Source organism: Furipterus horrens, unplaced genomic scaffold (genome assembly GCF_987537825.1).
Source record: "Furipterus horrens unplaced genomic scaffold, mFurHor1.1.pri manual_scaffold_7, whole genome shotgun sequence".
Classification (NCBI taxonomy): domain Eukaryota; kingdom Metazoa; phylum Chordata; class Mammalia; order Chiroptera; family Furipteridae; genus Furipterus; species Furipterus horrens.
Genome location: NW_028327177.1, coordinates 130,427,665 through 130,441,963, shown reverse-complemented (window position 1 = coordinate 130,441,963; position 14,299 = coordinate 130,427,665). Strand labels below are relative to the sequence as shown.

The 14,299-nt window shown below is 44.8% G+C and overlaps 1 protein-coding gene and 1 long non-coding RNA gene across 2 annotated transcripts in view; both read right to left on the bottom strand.

Annotated features, from left to right (window-relative positions):
• Positions 1–14,299, bottom strand: part of LOC150005227 (uncharacterized) — a 392,161-nt gene that overhangs the window by 211,280 nt on the left and 166,582 nt on the right. The window lies entirely within an intron of this gene.
• The window catches only part of TRIM71 (tripartite motif containing 71), a 61,494-nt gene that overhangs the window by 1,507 nt on the left and 45,688 nt on the right, over positions 1–14,299 (bottom strand). The window contains exon 3 of the mRNA XM_090283038.1: positions 2,836–2,970. Coding sequence (XP_090139164.1) covers positions 2,836–2,970 — 135 coding nt within the window. The remainder of the gene's footprint in view (positions 1–2,835; positions 2,971–14,299) is intronic.

The window sequence follows — 14,299 nt, the reverse complement described above, 5'->3', positions numbered from 1 at the left end:
AGAAAACACGTACCCTGGCCCGAGTCAGGAGGAAGCCTCAGACAAAACCCACATTGAGGGATAATCCACAAAAACAACTGGCCTGCACTCTTCGATTCAAACACAGCAAAACCTAAAGGGAAAACAGAAGGCTGAGGAATTGTTCCAGATACAGATGACTGAAGAGACAAGAGAGCTAAAGGCAATGAGTGATCCTGAATTGGGGGGAGGGGGGTACACACACGACAGTGCTACTAAAATACTATTGGTGAAATCTGACTACTGACTGAGGATTCCATGCTAGCATAGGATTGAGATTAAACCTCTGGATTTTAATTAACTGTGTGAATGGCTAAGAGAATGTCCCTGCTCAGAGGAAATAAATAGTTTAGAGTTTAGAAAACGGGGCAAAATATAAATAACTGGTGAATCTGGGTCAAGGATATATGGATTTCTTTTATTATTAATACCTGCAACGTTCCCATTAAGTTAGAAGTTAAATAAAAATGGAAGTTAAAAAACAGCCATCTAAACAAGTGTTTACTGAGCACCTACTTTGTGCCAGGCACTGGAGGTACCCAGTGACCTAAAGGAAATATGGCCTTTGCCCTCACGGGGGTTACATTTTAAGCAAGCACACAAGGAAACACCGGAAGTTCAGACGGTGCTGGGTGTTGAGAGAGCAGAAATGGGGTATGCAAGACCGTGTCTAGGGGGGCCAGATTTAGTGATCCAAGCAGAGGAAAGCACAAGCACAAAGATCTTGGAGGTGGGCACTTGCTTGGGATGTCAAAAAACTGTCGAGCTTTATGTATGGAGTGATGTGGGTAGATTTACGTCCTTACAATAATAAGCTCTGCGGACCATGTGCTGGAGAGGACAAGTTAGGAAGGAGAGACCAGCGATCAGCCAAGTGATGGCATATTAGGGAACACACAGGTCACGCAGCTAGAGCATGGTTTTTGCAGAGGACCGTGAATTCTGAGTGCGCTATGGATCTGTAAGCTACAGAAAGCCTATTTCAGAACAAGGGTCCACGGTGGGGAGGCCTGGATCTTCATCGGACTTTCCCTTGTGGGGTGATGATGCGATTTCTGACCCATGCACATGCTTTTTCATCGGTCTGCTCTGGAAGCAGGACATGAATGTGCAGAGAGGGCCTTGTGGGGACAGATCGAAGAGAAGCTTTGTCCTTCGGTCTTGCACTGGACTAAACCTCCAGGCTTTGGTTCCTGACCCCTCAGCTAGGTAGGTGGTTGTAGCTAATCCCAAGAGGAAGCCAGGTCCCCTGGAAATGTATAAGCCACAAGAATGAAAGGTGTATCCAGATACATAAAATTGGTTCGTTGGCACTCAACAATGCTTTGCTTGCTAGATAGATAGATAGATAGACAGACAGATAGATAAATAACAAAGAGATTCCCAAGGCAGAGACAGGTAGGAAAGCTTTGCTGGGTTGGGGCAGAACAATGAATAATTAATAAAGAAAGGGGGGATTCCCACATGATTTGGGGCCAGGTACCCTAAAGAGAAGTAAAGATAAATGGGACTGAGGTGTGTTCACACAGAGCAGGCCGACTCTGAGAACTGAGTTTTTAGGTAAATAGAAACAAAGTTCACTGCACGAAGAAATGGATTCTTTTTCCAAATTTGCTTCTCTTAGAGTAAAAACTTGCCTTCCATTTAGAAAACTGCCTTTAGAAGAGGAGGTGAGTCAGCCTCACAGGAGGGAGGAGGATAACTCAGGTAAGATTGGCTGAAACACACAAAGGCCTTTTCATCAGCAAATCCAGAAGAGCAAGTTTGCGGCAGAGTTCATCACGGGGCTCTCAGGTTGCAAGAAGGGGGCCCCTTTCAGTTATAATTAACATTCGTGGGTGGCATGAGACTGACAGACCATGGGGACATCGGAGTGCCCGAAAACCATGTCAGGGCCACCAAGGTGCCTAAATAAAATAGGTGCCGAGTTAAATCTCGGACTTTTCCCCACCCACAAGGAGTCTTTCACTTCTTGTCAAAGAGCAACCAAGCCACCGTTTTTGAGAGGTCAGAGGAAACAGAAAGCTAAAATAACTGGAAAATGTAAAATCCAAGGTGGCTTTCCACAGAACATGTTGATTGGTGAGGGTCGCTTTCAGAGACTGAGATGTCGCCTCTACCATCCTATAATTCGGATGATCAAAACAAGCATGCGTACACCTAAGTGCACCCCTTTAAAATCAACTCTGTATGTGGCCTGCCTTGTGTGTTCAGAGAATGTAATTACCATGGAACTGGCCCATTTGCAGGCACATTCCCCTCTTCCCTCTGAAGGGGGATAGAAGATCAGAGAAGAAAATGCTGGGATGGTGACTTGGGTGGCGAGAGCCATCTTCCCAGCTGATCTTTATCTAAACAGCACATGAGTGGGCTCAGCACTCTTTCCTGCTCCAATAGGAAGAAGCGCACACGCTCACTGCCCTCCATAGTGGAAAACCGCCTTTCCACAAGGGCTCAGGAAGTGCAACCAGCCAGGACGCCCCAAATAAGGATGTTTCCTACCAGCCTGCTTTCATAACAACCGTTGCGATTGTACTCCGTTTTCTGCCTCCTCTGGAGCGTGTGTGCAACAGAAAACTCGGGGCTCCTTCCAGCCTTGGTTACCTGACTACTTCTGAAAAGACTTCTTGTTGTTCTCTAACTGGGAAGCAGGCACAAGGTTCTAGGGACCCCTGAATTTTTCTGCCAACGAACTTTGGAAAGGTACCAAGTATTCTAAAACGAGAGCCGGGGTCCAGGATCTGACATGTGGTTCGGGGATGATGTGCTGGCCGGCAGAGGCGGCCCGGGCTGGGCGTGGGCTGGCTCCCCCCTTACCTTCCACAGCAGCTCGCACTCCCGCTCCTCCAGGGCCTTCTTATGCCTTGCAGTCACGGCCTTGACTTCTGACTGTACCACCTTGGCCTTCATCTCCACCTGTTCTGCCACCGTCTGGGCCTGCTCAATGCTCAGCTGGAAAATCAAAAACAACCGCATGGCATTAGAAGGAGACTTCACACACCTCAGACAAAACATTTAATTAAGATTGCCTTTTTCTCCACCCCCAGACCTGAAAAGCCAACAGACCGCTTGATCCACTTCCTTGGAAAGAAAGCAGGCACTTAGGGAGAGAATGGCATCTGTTTGACATGTAACTGAAGGAGCTGCTGGCAAGCGCTGAATTTCTTTGTATGAGAAATGGCACCTACACAGTGAATGTCAGGACTATTAAAAGATACTCTGACACAGTGAAACCAGTGTAGCTGGGTCACAGCCGAAAACTGTGACTGAGGATCAGATGTGAAACGTACTTCCCAGGGCACATGAGCCACTTCCCACAGACTTTCCGGCCTTACTACCGCCTAGGGGAAACCCCGAAGGCTGGGCACGTCCCCTGGGTGCGGGTATACGACAGACTGCAGGCCAGCGGCTATCCATCACCTTCCTGTCTTGTCATTTCCAGCCAGAACCAACACCAAGGGCATACTGGGAATCCTCGTCACCTAAGGAACCATGCCCTGTGGTCAGAGACCATCTACACCCCACCCTGTACCACCAGCTCTAGTAAATCAGCCAGTTTAATCAGATGTATTATTGTTCATAAAAAATTAATCCAGACAGAAGGCCTTGTGTTTTCATTAATATTACATGACATGACTTCAAAAGTCACAAGGATTTCTTTGAGATACTGAGGTATGAAATCAGGGATTCCAAACTGACTGTTGGGGGTGCCACAGTTTTAGAGCAGGTGTCCCAAACCAGGAGGGGCTTGGGGAAGCATGAAAGTTTGGAGCTGCCCTGACTGGATGGCTCAGGGGGTTGGGCAACATCCCACAAAGCAAAAGATCACCAGTTTCATCCCCGGTCAGGGCATGTGCTCAAATCGATGTCTCTCTCCCTTTCTTCCTCTCTTCACTTTGGTCTCAGGAATTGCTTATGGGTGACCAAATCATACGTGCACCCTGGACTGAGGAGTTTCCGAAATATAGAACATATCTAAAACTGGGGCAGGACTGGGGAAACCAGGCTGATTCAACCTAGGAGTCAGGTAACCAGGTTCAAATCCTGGCTCCACCTCCTACTAGTTGAAAGGCCCTGGAATCCTTCCTGACCTCCGAGCTTGGTAAAAGGGGACTGTGAGAAAAATGCAACAGAAGACAGGAAAGGAGCGGAGACCACAGCAGCTGACACAGGTTATTATCATCAGTTCTCAGGAAACATCTCCAATAAAAACTCAACCATCCTTTCCCTTCATCCCACTTAGCTTTCATCAGACAAGCAGGATCGCCTACCTAGGCCTAGTCACACTTCATGCCTTATTTTGTTTTTAAATCGTGGCAAAATACCTAACATAAAACTTGCCATTAGTGACACTTAGCACAGTCAGCATTGTGTAATCACCACCACAACACTTTTATCATCCCAAAAGAAAACTACTGTATCCATCAAGCACTCATTCTCCTCGTCAGTTCCCTCTCCCCCAGGGCGACCATAACCTACGGAATCAAACAATACATAATCAACCTAATTTTTATGAACACGGTTCCAGCTGAACAGTTGTGTGACTCATTCTGTCATTTAAAACCCACCCCACCTCCAATAAAATTGAGGCCCCAATTTACCAAGTTTAATCCTCTCAGCCTGGATAACGAATTAATGGCAGGGGAGCCACACCCCCCACTGTACCTCACCCAGACCACCCCAGCTGTGGTTAACTGCTCACTGCGTTCTCTGCTCCAATCCTTGCGAGGCCTAAGGATCCACAAGAGCTGATCAGAGAGGGAACTCGGTTGGGTTCACCTGCACGGTTCACAGGGTACCCACTGCATGGAATGCATTCCCTTCCAAATTCACCCCGAGGTTCAAAACCCAGCTCAGAAGCCACCTTTCATGAAGCTGAAAGTGAAGGACGGCTCCATATAACCTTTCTGCTCTGTCTTTACACGATCCTATCCCAAGCGTCATTACGTAGCTAACTAAGGGGGGGCTAAGTACATACCTCTTGGCTTGTAATATGAACAATCACCTAAACATTTTAAACTCGCTCGTGTCTGTGGACATAACCGTGTTCCTCAAAGCAGTAGGTAACTGTACTGGGTTAACTATGGCCCACTTCGCCGCCAAATTCAGGTGCATCTGAAACCTCAGAATGTGACCTTTGTTGGAAGTAAGGACTTTGCAGGTAATAAGATGAGGTCATAATGGAGGAAGGGTGAGCACAAAATCCAGTGACTCAACCACGTAAGGCCATGTGAAGATAGGAAACTAGGAGTTACTCCCAGAACCCCAAGGATTGCTGGCAATCGCCAGAAACTAGGAAAAGGCAAGAAAAGAGTCCTTCCCTAGAACCTTCAGAAGGAGCGTGTTCCTGCCAACACCCTGATTTCGGACTTCAAGCCTTCAAATCTGTGATATATAATACATTCCTGTTCTCAAGTCACCCAGCTAGTGATCATCTGTTGTAGCAACCCTAGGACACTAATATAGTTACCAACAAACAGAAGCAGATGGATATATCCAAATTATCCCTAAGATAAAAAATTAGAATGATCAAAAGGTGTGCATATAAGCATCTAACGGGGTTAACAGATCTCCAATGTCTCAGGCTGTCAGTCAAGATTCAGTCAGCAAGTGAGCGCTGCAGCACCGGCGCCACGCAGCGCTACTGTGAAAGGGTGGCAGAGTAGCATCAGTAACCTACACACCCTGTTTGCAGATGCGTTGGCTACTCATTAGCAAGAGCTGGTGTCTGTGTCAAAATCTCATCAATGCAACCAAGCCTATGCCCATATTTCTCAATGGTCAGCAGAGGAGGCAAGCTGCTTTTTGTTTATACCAATGTCAGATTATTTACCAAACTGATTTTCCATTACACACACACACACACACACACACACAAAAGATATGGGAACAACAGGCCCACACTCCTGCAGGTTAAGAACTGGCTGGCAGAGCAATGACCACCCATCTTTTGCTGGGTGGGGAGGGGTGTAGTGTTTAACACATGACTGTCTACCCACCTCTCTCCCCTTACTGTCTCCTAAGCCAGGCTTGCTTCCTCACGTCCTGCCAGCCCCCTGCAAGCCCTTGGGTCTGGAACTCCCATCCTGTAAGAACTGTTTCTTCTACCTCCATTTTTCAAGCAGGTGGAAGAGGTGAGAAACTCTTACCGTCATATCCCCAAGCATGCAAAGATAACATCAGCCCTGGGGCTGAGGGTCATAAAAGCCCTACGTTCCAGACAAAATGGATCTTCCCTCTCCAAATCACACAATCCAGTCAAGAGCTGCATTCCAAGATGTGCAGACCAGGGCCTGCTGAACTAGGTTCCTCCCATTCTTGGAAGCAGGGCTTTTGAGGGAGACAAGAGGCAGGTGGGTTGGGGAAACTGAACAGTGGGGAAGGGGCTGGGTCAACTTTGAAAACAGAATCACGCTTTGCAGTTAAAAAAATGAAACAATTAAGTATAGTGGTGGGGGCGGGATGTGCCTTGAGAAAAAAATGTTATCATCTTCTAAATGTTAACAGTTCCAACCAAACATCGGAAAGGGTCTTACTCTGGGCAGGCGATCAGTCAGTGCATGCCAGCTGACTTGAGTGACGGCCACTGGTACCGACGAGCCCGAGGCTGGCCCCGTGTGGGTTTATTAGAGGAAGAGTGCAGAAAGACATTCGTGATGTCTGCTGTGGAGACCAGCAGTGGCCTGATGGCTCGTAAAGTGACCCGAGAGCCAGAAGATTTTAGTGCAAATAGCTCGCCATAAACTCACAGGCCCCCATACCAGACATGGAAAATGTTGTAGTGCACTCTAAACACAATTTTAATCCCATTTCATGTCTTCGAAACAGAGTTATCCTGAAATTGTCAGTAGGTTTTTTCCCCTTTATTAGTTGTGGACCAAATAAATGTGCATCGTACACTCAACAGCATCTTAAATGTTAAGGTAAAGGACATACAGTAAGTAAAGAATGAAGGCTCTCTTATGTGGAGAGCAACTATACTTCTGATCCTGCTTACGAATATCTGCAGGTAATCAGTGCACCTTATAAAATCCTCTAGTTACCTATGTGACCAAAATGTTGGGTTTTCAGAAAGAATCAAAGTAATACAATGTCCTAAAAGGCAATAAAAACGAGGTACACGACAGACGTCTTCCATGCTTCCCTTGTTTCAACTCATTAGGGAAAACTCCCTTTATAGGACTATCTTATCGATAGAATTAACTGAAGGATTTACCTCTGGGTGCTTTTTCTAGAACTAAGTCTCTTGAGCTAATTATAAGTAAGCTGTGATTCTCTCCAGTCATAAAGTAGGAACTGTGGATCATAGTCACCTGTGCATCCAACTTATGTCATACTGGATTAAAAGAACAGATAAGCCAGTCAATGGGGGAGATGTGCCTTTTTTAGGTATACTCTTCCCAGCCAGAAGTGATTTATTAGAAGTTTATACAAAAACTAATCTTGACTATAAGTTGATGAAGACATCAGGATGGGAGGAAAATGAGGTGTCCAAGACAAGATGGCCTCGCTAGGGAGATTATACCACACTGCACACAGAGATGAGCTGCTAATTTATTACACAAGAGGACCCATGTAAATCTCAAGCCTTCCAGCACCAACGCAAACATATAAACGTGGATCAGTGATGGGATTCAGGGTCCAGAAGGGACTGGAAAAAGGCAAAACACACCTCTGCTGAAGCTCCAGGGAGTGTGTAGTATCTCCAACTATAGAGGGGAAACTAGTAAGACAAATGTCTGGTTGAAGACAGGGTATAAGGGAATGGAGGGTGGGGACAAGTTTTTCCCAACAAAAGCTGTTACACGGGAATTAAAACACCCAATCCCCAACTTGTACTGGACCCAGACACATTGCAGAATATGTCCCTGGGATACTGCTACTCATTTAAAGGTGGTATCAAGTGGACAAGGACTCAAATCTACCTGCAGATTTGGCTGTCTAGTCTTTAGTTTTGGGATGTGTTAAATGCTCACTGGTTTGGTCCAAAGGGAGCTCCCTATCATAATGCCTCCGGCCACTGTGCCCCAAGGAGGAATGAAGGAAGGAAGCCAGGACAATCAAGGGCCCCTTCCCTGGGACTTTACAGAGGGATGTCCCAGCATCCTTCCCTCCCAACCCAAAGGGAGGTCAGAGGGGAAAAAGGAAACCCACTCTCTCCCTGAGGATGGCTTGCAGGCCAGTGCAGGCCAGAGATCTCCACTCTCTCTCTGCGTGGACAAGCCCATGTCCAGTAACAAAAATGACAGAGGGACAGAAAGCTCAGTGATTTGACAGTGCTGGATCCAAGATCTGCGTCCCTGGACACCTGAAGCCTGAGATCCATCAATATTCTTCTACCTGGTCACCTGAGACTATTCATCCCCTTTTAGTGGACTGTAACCAAGAGTCCTAATAAGACAGCATGGGAAATTTTTAAATTAGGCCAGTTATTTAACCACAGTTGTTCTATTCACTGCCAGTGTGCCTCTGGCAGGTTACTAACCTCTTTGGAGCAAAAGCTGCTCTTTGCAAAATGGAAAATAACAACACCCATACCATAGAGGCACTACTCGTCAGCAGCCGTCCGTCTCGAGAGACGATGGTGTAGCTTCTTAAGAGTCTATCTGCACCGCCGAGAATGGCTGTGCAGTCCGACTCGGGAACGACACGGTATCTGTCTCCTCCCGTGTTGAATCGACATCTTGCGATGACGCTGGAGTGTCCTCTCCAGTGAAGCTGAAGCTACAGAGCCTGGGCAGGGTGATATGGAGGGTCTGCTGTTGCCCATGCAGCAGACCCCCCCTCTCTTCGCAGCTGAAGGGTCCAAGGGAAAGACAGAGTCAATAAAGCTTGGCTTCAGGTGCGCCGCAGGAGTTGCCGGTGTTGACTGCAACGTCAAACCGCCTTAGGGACTCCGGCTCCGGATTTTCTGTCGGGGTTTACTCCCTTAGCCTTTCCCCTGAAGAGGTATGCCGCAAGGCAGCAGAGGTTTTTTGGAGTCAGAGTTTTCCTTCTCTGATGTGCCCTGACTGGAAGATCGAACCAGCGACACTTAGCTCGCAGGCCGACGCTCAATCCACTGAGCCAAACCAGCCAGGGCTAGAGGCACTACTATGTATGCATAAAGTACCTATTTCAGTGCCTGAAACAAAGTAGGAGGTCAGTCAACATGTTTTGCTGACAAACAGGGAAGGCTATGCTTAAGGAGATCTGGTTTCTTGGGCAAAGCAGTTACTTTTGTTCTTCCATTTCCTTATTTATAACAGAAAAGTTTCCTTGATCACTTCTTGGGATAGTATGTTACCAGTTCACAAGACATAGTACACATTCTCGGCACTTCTTGTAGGAACTTTCCATCACGGCAAGCAGGAGTGTCTGCAGGTTATTTTAGTCTATTAAGATGGTAAAAGAAAAACAGAAGGGACCAAAATAATCCAAAAAGCCTAATTAATTTAGAATTTCATTTGTACAATTTAAAACAATTATGCTTAGCCCTGACTAGTGTGGCTCAGTCAGTTGGGTGTCATTCCGCAAAGTAAAAAGGTTTGCTTTCCGGTTGGGGTACACACAAAAAGCAACCCAGCAGTTTCTCTCTCAAATCGATGTTTCTCTCCCTCTTTCTCCCTCCATTCCCCTCTCTCTACAAATAAATAACAAAACAATTATGTTTAGTCATTAAGCTCAGTTCTCATTTTTGTGCTAAACAGTACAATATCTATCACTCTTAGCTTTAACATGAAGAGTGACAGTTTTTACTTTAATGGGTAGACAAGTCATGTCCAATAAAGGAGACCAGGAAGCGGATAGGGCTGGTTGTCTAGAACATCTATTTCACTTCGGTACTGTACCGCTACTGACTTACTATTAATAGACAATAAAAAGTAACAGAAGCTCTACCTTATCTAAGGCTGTAGTGAGTTTGGATAGAACTCCCTGGCAACTGATGTGGTCCTGACATTACATTTTTGACTCATGAATGTGTTATCCAAGACTTCTGGGAGCCCTGGCCCAGTAGCTCAGTTGGTTAGAGCCATTGTTCCGACACACCAGGTTGAGGGTTTGATCCCCAAGTCAGGGCACATACACAAGAATCAACCAATGATGCATAATAGGTGGAATAAATCAATGTTTTTGTTTTTTTCTCTGTCTCCAAAATCAATGTTAAAAAAAAAAAAAACCCAAAGACTTCTGGGAAATCTCTATACAATAAGGGTGACCACCTACTTCCTTTCAATTGGACAGAACAGAGATTTAATGGCTTGTGCTCCAGCAGCCATTGGGGGCACAGGGATAAATGCCAACACCCAGGAATGATGGGGTTAAGCTAAAGGATTCTTTTTTTTAACAGTAGAGATTAAAACTTGGAATATTTATTTAAACCACTACTTTTGGGAGCTGAGTGAAGGCCTGTTACTCAGTTGCTAAATTCACTTTCTAACCCATCGAAACAAAACCTTAATCTAGGACAGAAAGCTGATGGGTGATTGCTTGGGACATGGGAACAGGAGGAAGGGACTGTCCTAAGGGTTACAAAATGACTTTTGGATGTAACTGACTGTTACATCTTGACTATGACGTTTTCATGGGCGAAGTACATAGCAAACATGTGGTGTACACTTTAAATACACGCAGTTTATTGTCTATATGTTTTCCTTAATAAATATAAAAAATTTTGCCTCAGTCCCATCTTCAAAGAAAATACAACTACCTCATTTATGACTTAACGGCGTTAACCATTTGTTACGCATTGCAAACTAAATACCATGCTTGTTATTTTACTGTGGTGTTTTACTTTTTGGTTGCATATTGAAATATAATCATGTTTTTTTTTTAAACAGTATTATTGATATTTTGGCCTACTTCTACTTAGCAATTTTTCTGTGCACTTGTTTTCTGGTTCTGCATAATTTTTCCTGAACCAACTTCACTTTGGTGTGTTCTTGTTTAACTTCACTGTATTTTTTAATGTGATCACAAACACTTTATAAATTTAAGTAGCTAAAAAAAAAAAAAAAAAAAAATCATCCTTACACCTATTGTTGATGATACGTAACGTTGCAACACATACCTTCAAAATGTGCTGCCTTGGAGGAGATTCCCAAAGAAGGAATGAGTTACCCCCACTTTTAAAGCTCTGGATATTTTCCAAAACATTTTCTCCCAACCACAGAGGAAGTACAGTGCTTACTATTTATCCAAAACAGTATTCTAGTGTCATTTTTAATGGAAAAATGCTCAGGCTAAATATAAAATATACCGAGTAGTTGGATTTTCCTCTCTGTAAAAGGTGTGTTTCTTCCTGTTTTAACTAGTTTTACGATCTTTTCAGAGTAACTGCCATATTTTCTAGTTTGTGTTCCTTTTAATTTGTGTAAGTACCCACACCTTTATTTTAAAAATACGTTCTCCCTGCTCCTCTCCATGGAACCCTTTAATCTAGCTAGGTTTTAATTTTGTTGTTTGTTATGACTGATCTAAATCTATTCCTTCTCCCTCCCCCTCACCATCCTTTATCATTGGTTTGGTATCTTTAGTTCTACTCATTTTTATTAAATTTATTGGGGTGATACTAGTTAACAAAATTATACTGGTTTCACGGGCACAATTCTACAATATACTGTTAGGGATGGGTCTGCTGCATGGGCAACAGCAGACCCTCCATATCACCCTGCCCAGGCTCTGTAGCTTCAGCTTCACTGGAGAGGACACTCCAGCGTCATCACAAGATGTCGACTCAACACGGGAGGAGACAGATACCGTGTCACTCCCGAGTCAGACTGCACAACCATTCTCGGCGGTGCAGATAGACTCTTAAGAAGCTACACCATCATCTCTCGAGACGGACGGCTGCTGACGACGACTGTTAGGGATAAAGAAGCAAGCCAGTGTGATTCTCAAACCAGTAGGAGATAATTAACAGATGAATCATGGAAAAGGGGAGAGGAAATGACATTCCGCAGCTCCTCACACATATCTCTGGGATCAAAAGGAGGAAGACTGTCGCCACTAAACACAGAGAAATGGGAAGATGTAGCTAGATAACTTTGCAAATAAGTTGGAGATAGACCTATAACTAGATTATACTTAGTTAATCACACCCTGAGTTAAGTAGTTAATCGTGTTAGATTGTGAACCCGAATTAACCAGTAATGGAGAAACAGGGGAGAAGAGGGGAGGGGGAGCTAATCGCATTTGTATAAAACCCGTTTTGTCTCCTCCACCCGCACACGCTCCTGGCTAGCAGTGTGCCCAACTCTGCAGACTGGTGAATAAACGCCTCACTTTGCTGCTCAAGTCCTGTGTCCCAGTTTTTTATTGTGAGCATTTCTCACAGTGACCCTGGCTGGTTTGGCTCAGTGGATTGAGCGTCGGCCTGCGAGCTAAGTGTCGCTGGTTCGATCTTCCAGTCAGGGCACATCAGAGAAGGAAAACTCTGACTCCAAAAAACCTCCGCTGCCTTGCGGCATACCTCTTCAGGGGAAAGGCTAAGGGAGTAAACCCCGACAGAAAATCCGGAGCCGGAGTCCCTAAGACGGTTTGACGTTGTAGTCAACACCGGCAACTCCTGCGGCGCACCTGAAGCCAAGCTGTATTGACTCCGTCTTTCCCTTGGACCCTTCAGCTGCGAAGAGAGGGGGGGTCTGCTGCATGGGCAACAGCAGACCCTCCATATCACCCTGCCCAGGCTCTGTAGCTTCAGCTTCACTGGAGAGGACACTCCAGCGTCATCACAAGATGTCGATTCAACACGGGAGGAGACAGATACCGTGTCACTCCCGAGTCGGACTGCACAGCCATTCTCGGCGGTGCAGATAGACTCTTAAGAAGCTACACCATCGTCTCTTGAGACGGACGGCTGCCGATCGATCGATTTCTCACAGTATCACCTGTATGATGTACTGTGTGTTCACCACCCCATGGTTTGATATCGTAACTGTCTTAAGTTAGTAGCAAAATAAAGTCTATTTCTGGCATATCTACTGTTTCTTGGATCTGCCGATTTGTTAGTACAAATAAATAGCTTTTAAGAGCTCCCAAATGACATACTATTAAGAACAAATAAAACAAACATAGGAGTTTCTTAGACCCATGACTTCTGAACCATAATCTCTTCTTACCCTGTGACTAGAATAATCCAGTATTTTGTGATATTTTTTTTAAAGAGGAAGGGGGTGGTTATATATCTATTTTCAAGAAACCACTCTCCCGAAACTGTATGTTAACTGACTATATTCCTTCCTTCTCCAATGTTCACATTAAGAAAACAGTCTTCATACTATTTCTGTTGTACTTTTTAATATAAATACTACAAAGTGACCATGTAAACACCATGTGTTTGGGCCCTTTCTTTCAACATTTTGACCAACTTCATGAAGAAATCAAGGGCCCGAAGCCGGTCCACCCAAATCAGTGTGCTATTTCATGGCATTTCACCATCACGTCTTTACCCTGTGGACTAGGTACATTTCAGAATTTCAGTGGCTGTCATTCTGCCCACTGCTTAGTGACCAAAGGAGGAAATACTTGCACATTTCACATACAAATCTAAGAATCTCTTTATATAGATCATCAAAAGCACACCTTGTGCTATATATATATATATATATATATATACACACACCGGCTGCTTTTCCCAATCTTTCCAGATATACTTTAAAAATGACACTGGATTTTAACAGGGACTCCACCTGAAGCTCTCCAAACAGTGCTCTCCCGTAACATTGCAGCTGCTCAGTGAAGTATCTGCTAAAGACATGCAAACTCTTCCCCATTCTCACTCAGTTACTTGGACATGGGTTCCTTCCCCCCCCCTTTGTATTTTTAATACTCACCCAAGGATATGTTTATTAATTTTAGAGAGAAGAAAGAAGAGGACTTAACCCATAATCTAGATATGTGCCCGGACCAAGGATCGAACCTGCAACCTTTTCGGTGCATAGGATGATGTTCAATCTAGGGTGGGACATGGGTTCCTTGTATTGGGCCAGGACAATTCAGAGTTGTGTGTCCATGAAACTGAGTAAAAATAGAGAAAAAAAAAAAATTGTTCATGACAAAACCAAGATCACACCAGTCTTCTGACTTGGGGACAGAGCTTGTTTCTTTAGCCTACATGGGAACAAACTGGCTTTTCAGCAAATGTTTTTTGAGCAAAGTTAACTTTGTCCTCAATCTTTACCTCAATGTTGACTCCCAGCCTCTGAAGGCGTGAGCTGACATCACAGAGATAACTCAGAGGAAAAATGGACCGTGTTTCCTACCAACACCCAGGGACTTCTTTCCTAACAGGTATGAAGAA